This window comes from Gracilinanus agilis, chromosome 2, assembly GCF_016433145.1.
Source record: "Gracilinanus agilis isolate LMUSP501 chromosome 2, AgileGrace, whole genome shotgun sequence".
Lineage (NCBI taxonomy): Eukaryota > Metazoa > Chordata > Mammalia > Didelphimorphia > Didelphidae > Gracilinanus > Gracilinanus agilis.
The window spans coordinates 489,322,429-489,342,525 of NC_058131.1; the positions used below are offsets into that span (position 1 = coordinate 489,322,429).

The 20,097-nt window shown below is 35.3% G+C and overlaps 1 protein-coding gene across 1 annotated transcript in view; it reads left to right on the top strand.

Annotated features, from left to right (window-relative positions):
• Positions 1-20,097, top strand: part of TSHR (thyroid stimulating hormone receptor) — a 161,872-nt gene that overhangs the window by 81,329 nt on the left and 60,446 nt on the right. Inside the window, exons 5-7 of the mRNA XM_044662117.1 lie at positions 10,712-10,786; positions 15,906-15,980; positions 18,929-19,006. Of these exons, the coding sequence (XP_044518052.1) occupies positions 10,712-10,786; positions 15,906-15,980; positions 18,929-19,006 (228 nt within the window). The remainder of the gene's footprint in view (positions 1-10,711; positions 10,787-15,905; positions 15,981-18,928; positions 19,007-20,097) is intronic.

Here is a 20,097-nt window from a genome sequence, read left to right on the forward strand (position 1 = left end):
TGCCTGCCAGAGAGCCCAGAGGCTTCCAGAACTTTAAAATGCACTGTCTCTCCTGTTGTGTTTTGCAAATGCTAGAGTTCTCTTGAATCTTTTCTCCAAACGCAGAGATCTACAAACTTCCCTGAACTGACATTGGTTATGTTTATTTAATTGCTAAAGTATAAGACCTTCTGGGTTATAAATATCTTCTTTGGTTATATGATTATTTTATGTTCTGTTACATAATGTTTTTGGAGTCAGTGCTAAAACAAACATGCAGTGGTCATTATCAAAGTACAGCAAAACCCTACTAATTTAAAATCTGTGATAATTCAGACAGTATGCATGAAATTCTTGGGGTTTTTTGAATTTTCCAAAACTTCCTGGGAAATAAGGGAAATCCTGCCTTAAAAATCAGTAACTCTTTAAAACCAAGGACATAAAGACCTAAGAAGTTCTTGGGATATAAATTAAACTGTCAAGCAATTAATTTTTGCAAGTTAAAGAATTTTTAATCTATTATAGGTTTATTATAATTATGTGTTCTATTTATTATATGCAGATATAATAATAGGGCAAAATGGTACCTAAAAGATAAAAAAAAAGTTAAGTAAGTAATTTAATGGAAAATTACAATTTATAATAAACCGATGTCTATGGTGTCCTGGAAGAAGTCCTGGATTTAGAGTCAGAAAATCTGGGCTCAATTCTCATCTATTCCATTCATTACCTAGGTGACTTTGTCCAAGGCATTTAACTTCTTTGGTTCTCAACATTCTTGATTGTAAAGTGCAAAGTTAACACCCAAATTCCTTAAAATATAAAGAAGGACCCTTCTACACATTTCAATTGTCTTTAAAAAAAAACAAAAACAGGTTGTTATGCCTTGCACATAGTAGATACTTAACATATGTTTGCTGACTTTGGTTGAATTGTGCCATGTGTTGAATCCAAGTCAGACTTCAATTCCCATTATTCTGAATAGAATGGATTAAAAAGAAAACAAGACATGTAAGTCTGTGAAATACAGTGCCTGGTTAATGATTTTAGTGTTTGTTTTTTTAACTAATGGTCTTTTGGCTGATTTCTTTTTTAAAACAACTTCCAAAGTCATTTTTACACATTTTTTCTCAAGATACTATAAGATTATCTAGTGCTTATGAAAGTTTGAAACTAACTGCAGTGTTTGAGCAGGTGCTATTTAAGTTTCTCCCTCCCAGCTCTGGACCTGGTGCATTTTGTCTTGTTCTGAAATTTACTCTAGTTACAGTCTCTCTTGACTTTGTCAGTTCACCTCCACCCTTGCCTGGAATCTCAGTTCAACTTCATTACTTCCATCGACTTAGCAACCAAGGCCAAACTGAAGTGGAACAATTCAGGGTCAATTAAATCATTTAGAGGAACAAGATCACTAGAGAACATTTTTCTTAATTGTTGCTCTCCCACTTAACGATTTCTAGTACTTCATCTCTTCTTTCTACTCCTTTCCTATATAGATCCCTTTATTCTCTCCCCAAGTCCATTTCTTCCCGGACTGTAATTTACCATCAGCCTCAATGGATTTATGTTTCTGCCACAATTCTGATTTCATTGGGCAAGTAGATTTCTCAAGAGGCTTGCTCTTGGCTCATCTTGGGGTTCAGGATGGATACTTGGAAAGAAAAAGAGACTGCAGACTCTCAAGTTTGATTAAATCAATAAAATATGCCAAATTAGTCTGCTGATTTGCAGGAAACCTGCCTCTTCTACAGTGAACAATGTCATATTCAATTTGAATTTCTTTTTTATTTTAAATTCAATGAAAAATTGAAGAGTAACATACTTAAAAGTTCTTGTGCAAAGCACTCCTTTTCTTTCTTCAGAATAAGAATATAGGGAAGTAATAGGGAAGTATTAATAAAGTATAGCAGATCAAGCAGGTGCTTTCTCCTATTTTAGACTGAAGTAATATAAAAGGAAAATAGTTAACATAGTACATAGAGCACTAACTTTGAGTTAGGAAGACCTGAATCTGAATATTGCCTCTGATACTTACTGTGTGACTCTGGGTAAGTAATAAATCTTTCCCAGCCTTGGTTGTCTCATAAGTAAAATGGGGATAAAAATAGCCCCTAACTCATAAGGTTGATATAAGATTCAAATGTGATAATGTATGCAAAGTGCTTTGCAAGCTTTAAAGCAACATAATAATAATAATGATAATGATAACTGTATGACAATAACATCACCATCATCATATAGCAAGAAGGGTTCTTGGAGATTATCCACTCCAATGTTCTCATTTTATACATGTTACAAGGTTCTGAGAGGTTATGATGCATCAGCCAATAACCAATATTAACTAGTTGGTTGGAAAAGTCTTAGAATTTCATTCCAGTCTTCTTTCCAATGTACTTTGATGAAGGGACCACGTTTTCTATTTCTTTTGTACTTTAGAGTTTGTAGGCACATTGGGTGCTCAGTAACTTTGAAATGTCAAAAACATACACATGTCTCTGCAATCTTCCATTCCTTGGTACTAGAAATATGGGTATGGAGAGATATAAAAAGGGTAGAAAGGAAACTCTTATGTGCTGTCCTATAATGTTTGGAATCAAGGCTAGATATGAGTAGCTGAAGCAGAAATTGCTGATTTTTGATTGAGAAAGGAAACTGATCTGGTTTAGATGAGAAGAATTTCCACTTAAGTTTTCTTCTTTAAGTAGAAAGTTCTATATTTGAATTGAAGTTTTGGACAGAGATAAGGTGTGTTGATATGGCTTGGGATGTTGGACTAGGACAGGAAACGTTCATCTTTTCTATGTCTTGGACACTTTTGGCAGTCTAATAAAACCTCCAGACCCACTTTCAGAATAACATTTAAAAATGCACAAAATGAAAATATGTAGGGGATACGTTGTTATCAAAATATTATTTAAAAACACAAATTCATGGACCCCAATTTAAGAAACTTTGGGCTACTTGGCTGCAGACCTAGTGGTCCCAGACTGGAATGCAAGTGACCCTTTCTTCTTTCTCTGGCATGGGTATAAGGAGAAAGAGAAATCACAGCAATCTTAAATCTTGGAGATGGAAGAGACTCGAAAAGATCATCTAGTTCAATTCCAACAGAAACAGAAGCTCTCTCTACAATATCCCTGACAAGTAGTTAGCCAGTCTCCATTTGAAAATATCCAGTGTAATAAACTCCTTATCTCCTGAAATAATTTATCCCAGTCTTTGACAACTCTCTTTACTATGAGGAACTTTTCCCTAAACCTGAGGTGAAATCTGTCCCCGCATAGTTTTCACTCCTTAGTTCTAGCTCTTCTCTGTGAATCCAACCAGAATAAATTTAAATTCTCTTCTTCAAGGCAGCCTTTCAAATGCTGGAAGATAGCTATCATATTTCTTCAATGTCTTGTTTTGTCCAATGTGAACTCCATTCCCATTCCTTCAACTGATCCTTGTATGGCATGGTTCCCACTCCTCCCTCTGTCCTAATCCCTCACTTCTGCATATACTCCAGTTTGTCAATACCCTTCCTAAAATGTAGGATCCAAAACTGAACACAACACTCTTGTTGTGGTCAGATCAAGGCAGAGGACAGCAGGATTCTCTTTCTTGGCTCTGTAGTCTATGACTATTCTGTTAATGTTAATGGTGTCCCAACTCTCTCTAACCCCATTTGGTTTCTTTTTGGCAGAGATATTGAAATGGTTTGCCATTTCCTTCTCTAACTCATTTTACAGATGAGGAAACTGAGGCAAACAGGGTTAAGGGATTTGTCTACCTTCAAACAGCTAGTAAATGGCTGGGATCACATTGGAACTCAGGTCTTCCTTATTAAAATCCCAGCATTCTCACCACCATGTCACCTATCTGCTTTTATGACTCTCTTAATTCAGATCATTTGGCCTTTTTTAGTTTACATATCACATTATTGATTCACACTGTGTTTTTGTCTTTAAAAATCATTAAATACTTTTTGGACAAAGTATTACTTTGTCATTCCTTTTGTAAGTCTGTATTTATGCAGTTGATTTGTTTTGGACTCAACTATAGAACTTAAACTTATGTCTATTAAATAAATTACTTCATTTGATTCATTCCACTAAGAACTTTTTGAGCCTGACTTTGCTATCCTGAATGCTAACTATACTTTCTAGTATTGTTCCAGTTGCAATTTTTTCATTAATTTTTCTTGTTTTAATTTAAAAGCTCCCCTCACATCACTTCAATGAAAAGAAAAAAGAAAACCCAAATTATGTTATGTTTCCTTCTAGCAAGCAACTGACAGAAATGTTGAAAAGCTAGGTGTCCCAGTGGAGAAAGAGTCAGACCTAGAGACAGAAGGTCCTGGGTTCAGCTCCTGGCTGTGTGACCCTGGGCAAGTCACTTAACCAGAATTGCCTAGCCTTTACCAATCTTCTGCCTTAGAACTGATACTTAGTATGAATTCTAAGACATAAGGTAAGGTTTTATTTTTTTAAGCATGGGGCAAAGAACATATTAATTATTCAATCAAGAAGAACTCTCCCTTTGTGTTAACATCTAACTATTCAGTCAATAAATATTTATCAAGCATCTACTATGTGCCAGACATTGTGCCAAGTAGGAATAGAATATTTTGGATATACAAAAAGAAAAAGGAGAGCCAGAAACCAATGTTACAAAGGATAGCACCTGACCTCAAGGAGCTTATAATGTAATGGAAGAAGAAAAACATTCAGAAGCATGATGGAGAAGGTTCAGAAAAAAGTACAGCCAGATGGGAAATAAAGAGATGGTTGGCTTGAGTGCCTTATTTAAGAGGAGTTTTCAGGAGAAACTCATTGCTCTGTCCTCTAATCAGAAGGGTAAAGGGTACTGATGAGGTCTCAGTACCAAGTCTGATTTAATCTTGACAAAATTCAATGATGAGGTTCTCGATGATGAGGTTCTTAGGGGACATAATGGAGAGATCCAAAGGAGTGCAGCCAAGATGGGGAAATAAAGAGGAAAATGAACTCTTATTCTAGTCTGATCATTAAATCATTCTAAATCCACCTAACTTCATAATAAACCTAATCTTCCTCCCTCCCTCTCTACCTCCCTTTCTCCTTCTCTCTGCCTGTCTGATTTCTGTCTGTCTGTCTCTCTCATCCATGAGGTATAGTTAAATGCTTTACTAAAATAAAGATGTACCATATCTGCCTAGTACTTTCTTGTATTATTAATGTAATAACATTGTTCAAAAAGGAAATTGGCATGTCACATCCATTCTGATTTTTTTCTGACTCTTACTGCTTACCTTTCAAAATGCCTACATGCTATCATTTAATAAAAATAATAATAGAATTTTGCCCTGAAATGAAGAGAGGCTCATTGGCCTCTAGTGTGCATTTTCCTTCTTCCCTTCTTTTGAGATTGGGGACATTTGCTGTCTCCAGTGTTGTGGAACATTTTCAATCTCCGTGATTTTTCAAGTCACTGACAGTGACTCTAATCTCACAGCCAGTTCTCAAGCAAGTAAATTATTCTCTCTGGGCCTCAGTTTCCTCATCTACAAAATGAAAAAAAAATAATGCAAATGATTTTTACAAGTTCCTTTTATCTCTTAAGATTCATACTGACTGGTTCATTCCACTTGAGATATCACACTAGTAAGTAACAGGATTCGAAGTGGGATGAACTAATTAATTCCTGAGGTATGAGGTACTGATTTTCATCATTAATAATAAGCAGTCCTACTCTAACCTATGTTTTGGAAAAAGTGAATTTGTTCAAACACAATTGATATATTCAGGAACATTCTGAGCAAAACACAAATTTCAAGTTGGCTTCTGCTCAATTTCTTCTAAGAAAAAAAAAAGCAAGAATGCAGTAAACTGAATCACTTCACAGTAGCTCAGTAGCTAAAGCCCTTTCAACAATCACTTTCCCAAACAAACATCACTTCTTTGTCGAGGCAAAGTACTGTATTTATTGCATATCTTTTGGTGCAATAGGAGCCGTGAGAGGAGGAGGAGGTGGAAGCCACTCTTACCCCTGCCTGAGAATTTTTCTTATATGTGATTTGCTTTGTTTTATTAGAAAAAATACTTAGCCAAGGGCCAACATCATCTTTCAATTATGAATGATTTTCAAGGACAAGAAGCAATAAAATAAAAATACAAATATGAATATATATCTGATTATTGGCAATTTCACAATAAATTACAATAACAATGGAGATTGTGGGTTACTTTATAGTTACAGAATAAAGCAGTAGATAAAGGACCCCAGCGAAAGAACAGAAACCAAAAGAAAAATTAAAAAAAAAAGAAATGTCACATTGCTATAGAGATCATGCATAATATTCTTATTAACCATAATAGAATGTCTTACATTAGTAGTATTATAATTCCACTTCATTTAATTAATCAAAACTCATTGTTTCTGGAGCTTTTTAATCTACAGAAACAAGAAGACCTCTCATGAGCATGTAGCTGTCTGTTCCTAGTATTGCCTTTTTTATGTGAATACTCAGCAAGCCAATAAACAAAATTATCTCTAAGATCACATCTGTGACTCCTTCTTGCATGATTTTAACATATAAATAGTATAGCTTTGTTTAAGGAAAACTTTTAAAGTGATATTTTGTCCCATGAATAAATTGTTTTTTAAAACTTAATAATCATTATAGGAGCTTTTATTCTCTAAATCTCACAACTCTGTAGTAGAAAATAAGCTTTCTACTTTTCACCCATGATAACCTTAACAAACATACTGTCCTATAAGAGATATTATGGAAATAAGAGAGTAAAGTCTATACTTGTTGATGGTTTCATGGTTACCTTTGTTGGTTTAAGTATTGTCTCTGATCTTTTTCCTTTCTTTTGGAATCTTCTCTGGGTTATCTTGGCATATTCGGAGTGCTTTTAAAACCATGTTAATTCTAGTATGGTCTTTTATACTTGACCAGGTCTTGCCACTGTTCTTTTTAAGTACCATTACTACTCCCACACCTCATAGGTTAGTTAAATAGCCCATAATATAGTAATTTAATATATGCCTTTTGGTTGATTAATAGAGTACGGAGGCAGCGGAGTCTAAATGTGGTTATTATATTATTAGTATTTATGAGAACAAATCCTTATGGATGTTGGCTCATCCATTCCATTTCACTTCTAATTGTTAACCTCCTAGCTTCACATACAATTGCATTAAATATAGAATGATCTGACTTAGACAAATCTCTAGCCCAAATGCAGATTTATTTTCTTCTCAACTGCTTTTTGCTATTTTTTTATATGATACTACCACCTATAATCTTGCATTATTCTTTTCCATAATGTTTTTCAAATAAGCAATTACTCTAAACCAGTGACATCCTTGGCTGCCATATCTCTTTGTTTGATAAGAACAAGCAACTGCTTGATTCAAATTTTCATCATTTTTCTCTTCACCTATTTCACCTGCCTCTCTTTTAAAAGATTTTTCAGACTTTCATAGATTAATATATTTCTGAAACTGTAATTCCATAAAGTAATTATCCTCAACGTGACAAATTCTTTTGGTTTTGCTCTTTTCTTTTGATAAAATCCCATAAAAACAAGGGAGGAGGAATGACCTGAGTGGCAGTTTACTCATCTTCTGTGAAACAACTTCACAACAAACCATCCCTTGAACAATGAGATCCTACCTGACTCATATGAGTGTGCAAAAATATTTTTTTTCCTCTTTTCCTGTCCTCCTCTCTTTCTATATCCCTTTTGGAAATTAGCATAAACAAACTTGCACCATTTTTGCTATTTAGTTGAAATATTTTGCTGTTTCAAGGGCTATCTTCTACCCAAGTCCTTCTCTAAACACACTTATTTCTCTTACCAAAATCTCTTGATACTGGGCTGATTGTTTTGGTTTTACAATGGCAATTCTTAATAATGATGTGTTTTTTCTCCACTCCAAAAGACTACACTGCATTGACCTTTTCAAAGATCATTAAAAGAAAAAAAAAAGGATTTAAAGCCCAGAAATTAAAACCTCATTAACACAATTTATTTAGAATCAGGGCTGTTTGGATCCAAAGGGGATAATCCAATGGAGGGCAATACACAGTAATCATAATGCTTACTGTGATTGGGATGAACTCACCCATTAAACAGAAGCACATAGCAGAGTGGATTAAAAACCAGAATCCTACTATGTGTTGTTTACAAGAAACACATTTGAGGCAAGGTGACACACACATTCAAGATAAAAGGCTGAACAGAATATATTATGTATCTTCTAAAGTTAAAAAAGCAGAAGTAGCAGTCATGATACCAGACAAAGCCAAAGTAGAAATTGATCTGATTAAAAGAATCAGGGCTGTTCTGTGATATTAGAATAGGGATCAGGGTAGAAAGATAGTAGAAACAGAAAATTTTTCATGAGGTTTTTTTTGAAGAGTTAAAAACAGTGGTGTGCTTGATGGTCTTTCTATTGTACAATTAAAATTTATATTGTCTAGAACTTAGTCAAGCTATAACTGATTTGAATTTTTTTGTAATTTTTCAAATTTTTCAGCGTGTGAAATACTACAACAGAAAAAAATTATTTAAACATTTCTTGGACAGATGCTGCCCTTCTTGACTCAGAAGTATATTATATATTTAATGTGTAATTAATGCAAAATATTCCATGTCACAGCTCTTTTAAAAGTTAATCCCTGGGGCAGCAAGGTAGCTCAATGGATAGAGAGCTAAGCCTAAAGACAGATGGTCCTGGATTCAAATCTGACCTCAGACACTTCCTAGTTTGTGTATCCTTGGGCAAATCACTTAGCCCCAATTGCCTAGCCCTTACCTCTCTTCTGTCTTGGAACTAATACTTAGCATCAATTCTAAGACAGAAGGTAAGAGTTAAAAAAAAAAGTTAATTCAGTTTCATCTATCTTCCTAATCCAACAATTATTATTTTTATGTGTGTTTCCCTTGATATTAAGGCAGCTAGGTGGCGCAGTAGATAGAGTTCCCAGTCAAGAGGAATTTAAATTCACCTTCCTGAGTTCAAATTTGGCCTCAGACAGTTACTAGCTATATGACCCTAGGCAAATTACATAACACTTTGCCTTAGTTTCCTCATCTGTAAAATAAAGGAAATGACAAACCACTACAGTATCTTTGCCAAGAAAACCCTGAATGGAGTCACAAAGAGATACAACTGAAAAACAACTGAACAATGACAATGACTCCTTTGTTATTAACATAATGATTTCTTGACTTTAATTTTTATTTCTTCATCCCTTCGCCTTCATTGGTCCAAGATTGCTACCAACCTTTATGCAAGTTGAGCCATCCCATTTGTAAACATTTTCTTCCTTCAACAAAGCATTTTCTTCACACCAATCTTTCAATATGGCCATGTAGAATCTGAAACCTGAACAGAAGTTCACTTATTTCCTTTGAAATAACTACATAACAATCTTTCCCTTGAACATAGACCTCCTACTTAAGTCATACAAGTGTGCAAAGTTGTTTTCCCCCCTCCTCTCTTTCCTTGTCCTCCTTTCCTCATATATCCCTTTCGGAAGACAAGATAGACATAATTAAATCAAATTAGTATATATAGAGAAGAACAGAGCCCTGAGGGACATCCATCATTAGAAAGTATGACCCAGAAAAAAAAAAAAAGATCCAGCAAAGAAGATTAAAGAGATACAGTCAAGAGAAGAATTGGGATGGAGTGGGGTCATGGAAATGTAGAGGGAAGGGAATATCAAGAAGAGGATGACCAACATAGTCCAAGTCCACAGAAAAGTAAAAAAGGAAGAAGACAATAGATAGATGATAGATAGATAGATAGATAGATAGATAGATAGATAGATAGATAGATAGATAAAGAGAGAGAGAGACAGAGAGACAGAGAGAGAGACAGAGGGGGTGGGAGAAGGGGATAGAAAAATAAGCACTCATTATGAGCCAATAATTTGCAGAAAATGTTTTGAGATACATCTAACTTTGAATTCTGGAGGATCTGACTAGCCAGTCTGTAGAATATTCAGGTCCTTTCTCCTAATTAGCACTATAAGCAGAAGGAATCTCTAGGAGGAAAAGCTCAAACTGGTTGCTTCTGCTGCCTGTCAATCACTCTGGGAAAGAGTTTTGTAGGTGAAGTGGCAAATAAACCAAAAGTCCTATAACAACTAATAATCCTTAGTGAGCTATAAAGATCTATTCCTTGTGAACTGGCAATATGCTCAGAAAATAATGGCCTTCATTGCCATGCATTTTACTGATTATCCAAGGCACTCAAAAACTTCCACTCCTGAATGTGCTCTTTTGCTTTTTATTGTTGCTATTGCAAATAACAATAATGGTGTTTGCCCACTACCTCCAGCACCACTGTGGCTAGATTGGTGTGGGGTTTTTTTGTATTTTTTTTTTTTTGCCCAATTAGGCCTAAAGGGAAACAAAAAAGTACTGTGAATACAACCAAAACAAATGTCCCCCATTACCACAGTTTAACTAGAGTCAGTTCAAAGCTGGCAGTAAAGATCCAAGAAGTAGCCTAGCTACATAGGCAGCAAAGAATGCACAGGCCCTTCTTCCCTGAGTTGAAAGCAATTTGTTGTCCTTTTGCCAGTAGTTATTCCTATCTCCTAATTCAAAATCATTTTTTTTTTTTGGTCTGGGTTCTCTTTATGTCTTGTCTCCTTGGGTTTTGTGACTAATGAAGAAAGAGCTCAGATATCATATTTGGCACGATATTCTTCACTCTGTAAACTTGTTCATTTTAATTTTTGCAGAGAAATTCGAAATACTAGGAGTTTAACTTACATAGATCCTGATGCCCTAAAAGAACTGCCTCTCTTAAAATTCCTGTAAGTATTGCAAATTCTGTTCTATATTTTTAAAAAAAGTTTTATTATTTAATTTTTCTAAAACATTTTTCCATGTTTACATGATTCATTTTCTCTCCCTCCCTCCTCCCCTCCCTCCCAGAGCCAATAAGCAATTCTACTGGGTTGTACAAATGTTATCACTTGATACCTATTTCTAAATTATTCATTTTTACCATAGAGCCAAAACCCCAAATCATATATCCACATAAACAAAGTGATGCCATAAGTTTTTCTTTTGCATTTCTATTCCCATAGTTTTTTCTCTCAATATAGATAGTATTCCTTCTCATAAATCCTTCATGAATGTCCTGGATTTTTGTATTGCTACTAGTAGTAAAGTCCATTACATTGCATTATTCCACAATGTTTCATTTTTTGTATATAATGTTCTCCTGATTCTGTTCATTTCACTCTGCATCAGTTCCTGGAAGTCTTTCCAGTTCATATAGAATTCATCCAGTTCATCATTCCTTACAGCACAATAGTATTCCATTACCATTAGATACCACAATTTGTTCAGCCATTCCCCAGTTGAGGAACTGCCCCCACACACACACACATTTTCCAATTTTTTGCCACCACAAAGAGCGTGGCTATGAATATTTTTTGTACAAACATTTTTCATTATCTCTTTGGGGTACAAACCCAGTAGTGGTATATATTTCTGGATCAAAGTGTATACATTCTTTTAAGGCCCTTTGCACATAATTCCAAGTTGCCTTTTAGAATGGTTGGATTAATTAATAACTCTACCAGCAATGTATTAGTGTCCCAATTTTTCCATATTCCCTCCAACATTTATTATTTTCCTTTACTGTCACATTGGCTAATCTCTAGGTAGGAGGTGGTACCTCAAAATTGTTTTGATTTGCATTTCTCAAATTATGTGAGATTTAGAACACTTTTTCATGTTCTTATTGATAATTTTGATTTCTTCATCTGAAAATATCTATTCATGTCCTTTGACCATTTGTCAAGTGGGGAATGGCTTGATTTTTTTGTACAATTTACTTAACTCCTTATAAGTTTGAGAAATTAGACCTTTGTCAGAGGTTTTTGTTATAAAAATTGCCCCCCCCCCAATTTGTTGCTTCCCTTCTAATTTTGGTTGCATTGGTTTTGTTTGTACAAAAACTTTTCAATTTAATATAATCAAAATTATTCATTTTACATTTTGTAATGTTAACTCTGTTCTTTAGAGTAGAATGATTATGTTGTTATTTGGTCAGAGCTGTCCTTAATCGCACGACATCTCCCCCAACCTCCCAATCCTGATCATTTTCATCTAAATGAAAGCAGGTTTAAATGAGCATTAAGAATACCCTTGAAGGTAAATGAAGTCACAGATGGGCAATGTGAAACCTCAAGGGATATATGTAGAAGGGGGAGAAGGGTAGTTCTAGTTCCTGTGCCATGGGAATATTTTATAGACTGATATGTTGTATGAGCATATGTGCAGGTGCCTGTGTTTGCACAGACATACACACATTCTCACATGTGTATACATCTACATAAAGGTTAATGCCCCCTAATCTCTTTATATACATATGTTAAAAATAATATATATATAAGTATATATGTGTGTGTGTGTGAAGAGTTGAAAGAAAACTATCTGCCTCTGATCTTTTTAAAACTTTATTTAAAGAAAAAAACCACAGGAGTTCCCTAGGCTGAAATTAACTTCCCCACTAAACCCTGAATCTTCTCAGATTCAAAGTTCCTTGCTAGGCGCAGGATTGGTCCTTATATAGACCAATCCCACACCTGGAAGTAGGGGGTGTGGCATCTCCCTAGCATGGGAGGTCCAATTCAAGACCAATCCCATGCCAAGAAGTAGGGGGAGGGACCCCTGGGGCACTCTGGGGGATGCAGTTTCCCCAGCCACAACACTTCAAAACCCACATATGTAAATATGCACACATATTTATATATACATACATATTTATATATACACATACATACACACACACACACACCCCCTCATTATCTCAGCTGGAGTAAATGAGTAAAAGTGCAATAAATAGAGAGAAAGAGAACTTTAGGAGCTATTAATCTTTATTATATGGAAGAAATTTTATTTTATATAAGATTATATATACCTACAAATGAATATGTATATATTTGTGTGTGTATATGTATATGCTTACAAGTTCACACACATGCATGCACACACACACATACATACCTCTAGATTAAAAATCCTTAACTTTTTTAATGGTAGATATGCTTTTTGCTATTTGCTGAAATCTATGGAGCCAGACATCATATTATATAAAAAGACAATACAGGACAATTCAAAGATATGAAATAAAATACGAAAAAGTTGTTTTAAAAAATCAGTCAATTTCTCTTTATGTCCAACTAATTATTATATTCTTATATTAATATGATATGTATTATATCAACCTGGTTGTTATAGTCTTCAATTTGAACCACCTCCAATTTATTCCCCTGCTCAGTCTTTCAATGATCTTAATGATGCCTGTTCCCTCACTTCCCTCCCAAGTTCTCTCAGTCTTCTTCCTTCCCACACACAAACTCACAGATCACTGTGAACTTTTAGTGCACATATCTCTATTTTAGTCATCTATTGGCTTTGTAGCCAAATTAGAGCACTTTCAACTGTTCAAATTCAAATATCGGCTTTTCTAGGAAACTAACCTTGATCTCCTGAACAGAAACAATCCTTCCTTCCTTAGAACTCTCACAGAACATTTATCTACTTAAAACACATCAAGAAAATTCATATATTATAATATGGGTGTTGAGAGATAAAGAAGTCACTCAAAGAATATACTATACCATAACCAATCATTAAATACTTATAGAGTATTTCTCATGTACAAAGAAATTGTACTCAAGAACTGATAAAGCAAAAAAAAACCTAGGTTATGTAGTGGATAGAGTACCTGGCCTGAAGTCAAGAAAATGTATTTTTATGAGTTCAGATTTAGCCTCAGACACTAGCTGTGTAACCTGGGGTAAGTCATTTTATCCTACTTGCCTCAATTTGCTCATTTGTAAACTGAGCTAGAGAAAGAAATAGCAAATCACTTCAATATCTTTGCCAAGAAAATCTAACAGAACAACAACAAAAAAACTTAAAATGAGATTTCTAAATGAAGAATCCTACCTCAGTGATGGGCAAACTACAGCCTGCAGGCCAGATTGGGGGAGGAGGGGAAACTTCGAAAGAGTTGCCTATGATCACCAAACTGTTATTATTAAAATGAATATATATGGATATTAAAAGAAGTATTAATATTTTAATTAAGGCCATGTTGGTAAAATATAAGAAGACTATGTGCCTGCTAAGATCTAATTCAAATCCCCCTCCATACCTTCTGCCCACCTGGCTCCCTGGTACCAAAGAGCTGCCTCCCAATCAAGTCCTCTCTATTTAAGCTACGCTTTACGTTGGCTCACATTATCACGTAAGACAGGAAATCCATTGAATCATGGGAAATGTGGTTTCCAAGTCCCCTAAACATCCACAGGAAGTTTGTCATATATCTAAATATTTTAAGGCTCAAATGAACCCCAAATTTCTACTAACACATGCCTTAGAAACACACCAACAGATGAGCATTTCCTTTCCTTTGGCCCCCTCTTTAAAAAGTTTGCCCATCACTGGCCTACCTTAAAGTTTCAAGTGTATCCAACTCCCGAATGTGAAAAGGCTAATGAACTAGTGACCATGCAGTATACATGAAGATTAAATTCCCTTTTATTCATCATGGATCAGGAATGAGATGTTATAGCTAATCAAACATTTAGATTAATATTTCAAAGCTACCCTATATACCCTGTATACATAAACTGTCATTTTTTAAAAGTTTACATCTATACTTATATTACAAATCTATGTTATTAGCTCTTAAAGGGGAAGGACTGACTTAATTATCTTTGTAAATCTTCCTAGTAGAATGCTTTGTTCAAAGTAAATATTACAATAAATAATGATTGCATGAATGAAAAATAATGTAGTGATGATTTCAAAAGATATTCCATGATTCTGAATGCCTTAAGGACTTGAATAAAATAGATAAATGTAAGTTTGTTATTAAAGATAATTTCTGATTTTTCAATTATCTGAACATATTCATATTTGAAGTTTTATTCTACTGTACTAGTATTCCTGAGTTAATTCAGAGAAACACGTTTAACATATGACTTTAAAATTTGATTGGGAAAACCAAAGTATTAGTGTGGTTTATTCTTATATATCAAAATACCCCTCCTCCACCAAAAGAACAAAAAAAAAATTAAAGGAAAAGGAATCCAAATTCAATTAGTTTACTTCAATATCATTGAGTTGAGATCAATGTTAATTCCATCTAACCTGACAACTGGGTGAAAAAGTAGAATATATCTGTCTTGATGTAAGCCTCTCTAGATGGGGGCATATTTCATCTAGCATTTAATAAACAACAAGGATTTATTATGTACTTGCTATGAACCAGGTACTATGCTATGTGCCCAGTATACTGAGTCAAAAATAAAAGACTCCCACATTCAAGTATCCTACATTCAATTGGAAGAAACAGTGGATATACAAATTGGTGAATTATATATAAATATGTATATGTATACATATATATAAACATATATTTATAAAATGAATTCAAAGTAATTTCAAGAGACACTAATTGCATGTGGGATCAGGACAGATTTTATGTAGGAAGTGACATTTGAGTTCAGATATGAAGGGAACTAGGAATTTTAATAGATAGAAGTGAAAAGGAATACTAGCATGGAGTGCAGCCTGGGAAAAGACATGGATTGGGAGATAGAATTTTGTATAAGAACAGCAAAAAGGCTAGTAACAAATTATAATGATCTGTCTGAAAGTATTCACAGGTCAAAGATTATACAGCTAATCAAGGAATTAGAAACTCTATTTAGAAGGAAAAAATGAAAACAAAAAATTCTTGAAGTGGGGAAGAAACCAAGAAAGAAGGAATGCCACATTTTCTGAGAAATCTGAATGACAAAAATCAACAAAGGAATGAGCCAGCAATGGCATAATACGTTTGATGTATGTTTGTATTGTTTTTCTTAAACCTAATATCTATCTTTGTTTCTTTGTGTAATTTAGTGGGATTTTCAATACAGGACTTAAAATATTTCCTGACTTGACCAAAATTGATTCAGCTGATGTGTTCTTTATACTGTAAGTATGCACATATCCTTTCAACATTATTAACTTCAAAGATATCAGTAAATCTTGTTTGTTTGTTTTTTAAGATATTGGAAATATCAGGGGAAACTTTAAATTCTAAATACTATTAAAAATCACATTGTTTTGGCAAACTTGTTTTGGTGTTTTGCACCTCATACAACAATTCTTTCCACTTTAGGATGACAAAAAAATTTCAAGATCAGAATTCTCATGATAATCCATATTCTTATTATTCCTAATAACAAATATACAAGGGATCTATGTTTTCATCAGTGTAGGAATATCTCAGAGTAGGAACTTCCTTTTTCGACACAAATGACTTGATAGATTTGCAAGCCCAGCATTCTGTAGACTATCATAATATACTACCTCTATTTATAATTATTATCTATATTTTTATAGTAGTAGCAATTGTAGTAATAATGTCTAATTTTGATAAGCATTTTCACTTGCATATTTGTTTTATTTAATCTTGAAGCAGTCAAGGTACATTCTGTTATAAGGAAGAGAGGGTTTTAGCAAGAGAGGTTGGTTTGCAGGGGAGAGATGAAGGAGGATAAAGATTCTAGAATGTGGGAGTATGTGTTAACTATTAACTGAGGATTTTGGCTGTCTCTCTCTGGATTTTCTTGGGGAGACTGGCTGCCTGTCCTGTGGTTGCTGATCTATCCTGATGCCTCGTCCTACCTGTTGCCTGCTGTTATCTGCTATGTTTCCTTATGATCCTGAACATCTGGCTATCTGACTGTAAGACCATGTCTGGGTTCCTTTTGGATCCAGGACCTTTCTCTGGGCTCTGCCAAGCCTGCCATAGACCACTCAATCAATCAATAAAAAGTAATTTAATGGAAAGGGGAAAGTTAGAAGGAATTTGGATAACCCTAAACCAGTGAATCCCAAAGTGGGCGCCACCGCCCCTTGGTGGGTGCTGCAGTGATCCAGGAAGGCGGTGATAGCCACAGGTGCATTTATCTTTCCTATTAATTGCTATTAAAATTTAAAAAAATTAATTTCCAGGGGGCTAAGTAATATTTTTTCTGGAAAGGGGGCAGTAGGCCAAAAAAAGTATCTAACTAAGAGTCCCAGGATCTAAATGTTCCTTCACAGGGAGTCTTCAGAGAGTTTGATCTACACTAACCCTCACCTCTCTGACCTAAAGAAACCTCAGTCTTTGCACTATCTAAATCTGCACTAGCCACCCCACCTCCCACCCCCTTTGGGCAGTATTAGAGGTAGTGGTCTAAGTAACTGTAACTTGAAATACTAACTAATGATGCCTCATATGATTTAAAGAGAGTAAGTAAGGTAGTAGATTTAAACTTAGACCAGAAGACTCAGGCATTGAAAAATTTTTTTCCTGGATAAAAGAATTCCAGCTCTACTCATTATTAGTTGTGTGACCCTGGGCAAATTCCTTAAATTTTCTTAACCTACTTTTCCCTGTGGGTCACGCCCAGTGTGATATAGTGAAAGAGCTTTGAATTTAAAGTCAAGGGATCCAGATTCCAATCCTAGTCCTTTTTTATTACCAGTGTTGTTATTATACAGTCATTTTAGTCTTCCTGGCTCTTCATAACCCTATTTGGAGTTTTCTTGGCAAAGGTAGGTTGGCCATTTCCTATGCCAATACCAGAGTACCTTTGGCAAATCTTTTGAAGTGCTCTGGGTTTCAGTCTCTTCCTCTGTAAAATGAAATATTTGGACTTTGTGGATCTCAGCTTTAAATCCTAAGGTCTATGCTGGAACAGGTCTTTATTTTTTCATCCAACTAAAAAATATTTACTGACTTTCTATGTCTTCTGATTCCTCCCCTTAAATTTTAAAAATTAGCTATTCCTGGGGGCAACTGGGTAGCTCAGTGGATTGAGAGCCAGGCCTAGAGATGGGAGGTCCTAGGTTCAAATGTGACCTCAGACACTTCCCAGCTGTGTGATCCTGGGAGTCATTTGACTCCCATTGCCTAGCCCTTACCACTCTTCTGCCTTGGAGCCCATGCACAGTATTGACTCCAAGACGGAAGGTAAGGGTTTTTTTAAAAAAATAAAAAATAAAAAAATTAGCTATTCCTAACTCCAATCTGTGTCAGCATTTTAATTAATATTTTATTTTTTCCCCTCAATTATATGAAAGAAAATTTTTTAACCTTCATTTTTTAGTCTTGCAATTTTTAACCACCTTTTCTCCATGCCTTTCTTCCCTTTCACACCTTTCTCCAACCCATTTTCTTTAGAAAACAAAGAATTATTTGGTCTATGGAAGCCCAGTTTTCTCCTACATTCCATCATACAGGTTCAAGGAGTGTGCACACTCTTTCCTGAGGGAAACCTTGCACATCCTTCCCCAGGCTGGGGATCTCTAAACAGCACATCTCTTGCCTCTGTAATTTAGTTTTTTTCTCAGATTCATATTTTTTTTTACACTATATGCCACTTTATCTCTGTCTATGACTGCCAAATATAATGATTTCATTGTTTTTAAGGTTTAATTAAGTGGAGGGTTAGCCTAGAAAACTCTACTCCTATTTTTCACATCAGAAGAAAAATATGTAAAACTGAGATGCACATGAACTTTTCTGGCAGCACTTCAGCCATTTGCATTATAACATTTGATTAAAACATCAAGATTTTTTAAAAATTGCACTGTTGGAGAATTTCAGTATTCACCAATATCAGCCTTTCTTAGATAATCTGTCAGTTGGGGACCCTATTATTCATTTGAGGAATGAACAATTTTATATTATAAATTCTTGATTCATTAACACTGATCAGCCTGAGACTTCATTGGAGCAGACTGACTTCAGAAGCTGTAAAGGACTAAAATGGAAATGAGTTGGGATAACAATTATCTGGAGGGGCATTTATGGATTTTGACTGGTCAACCCAATGTTTTGTTTTGTTTTTTTTTCTCATGACAAGCTTTTCTTTTTCTCCTTATTGCAGTGAAATTACTGATAACCCTTTTATAACTTCAATTCCTGAGAATGCTTTCCATGGACTGTGCAATGAGACCTTAACCTTGTAAGTATTACCTCCACTTTTCTAATTAGTTCATTACCATATTCCTTTGGGGCTTGAGTGGAAAGGAGTTTTGCATACTCAATACACTTAATGTCATGTTTCCCCAGGAGTGTTTCTTAAGGGCACACTTTGTATGGGACCAAGTAGTACTGCTACAAAGCCCACTCCTGGTTTAGAATGGCTCTGCTCACTCCAGGTTAACAAAAGCAGCTTTTGTTTTTATTCTCCTGAAACCTGGGAAACTCAGTTTCTAAGGGTGGGGATAAATAAAGTGAGGGGGGGAAATAATTTTGCTCTTTGTGCTTAAAGAACACCATACACTTCTTTGTAAAGAGCTCCTCCACAGAAGCATTAAATGCTTTAACAGAATATGCCTTCTACCAGAACCTTTCTAGGCTTGGGAAATCCAGCCACTTACCTGGCCATCTATGTTATGGAACAGGTTTTGTTTTATTTTTCTCTCTCTGTGTCTCTTCCTCTCTCTCCCCCTATCCTGGACTTTCTCCATCTCTAGTCTCTTCTCTTTCTTTGTCTCTGTGTGGGCTGAAATAGAAGGACCACCCACCCAAATTATAATGACAAACCTGGAGTCAGAGAGTGGGCATGCTCAATGCATGGGTGCAGTTACAAGCATTTTATAGATTCCTGACTCAAGGTTCCCTCCCCACTCTGTCCCGTACTCCCTAATCTGGGGACTGGACTTACAATCTAGGAGGGAAAGTTTACCTAATCAGAAAGCAACAAGTTACACAGCATAAGCATCAGATCTTTCACCAGGGTTGGGGGGAGGTTATGGAGAGGTAGCTATGTCCTCCGGAGGGACTCTTCTGACTTCCTAAGGTCTTGAGGAGATAAGGAGGGAGGATAGCCCATTGGTTTGCTTTCTTGAGATAAGTGGCCTCCCAACCAACTCACTGGGCCTGTGGCAATAACAGAATGTCCTTGATGTCCTATTTGAAACCCTAAGCAGGTTTCCATTCTTTAATGGGGTTTGTAATGGAATCCCACCTTGAGAAGGACAAATTAATTCTTTTCTCTCCATACATCTCTCTCTCTCTCTCTCTCTCTCTCTCTCTCTCTCTCTCTCTCTC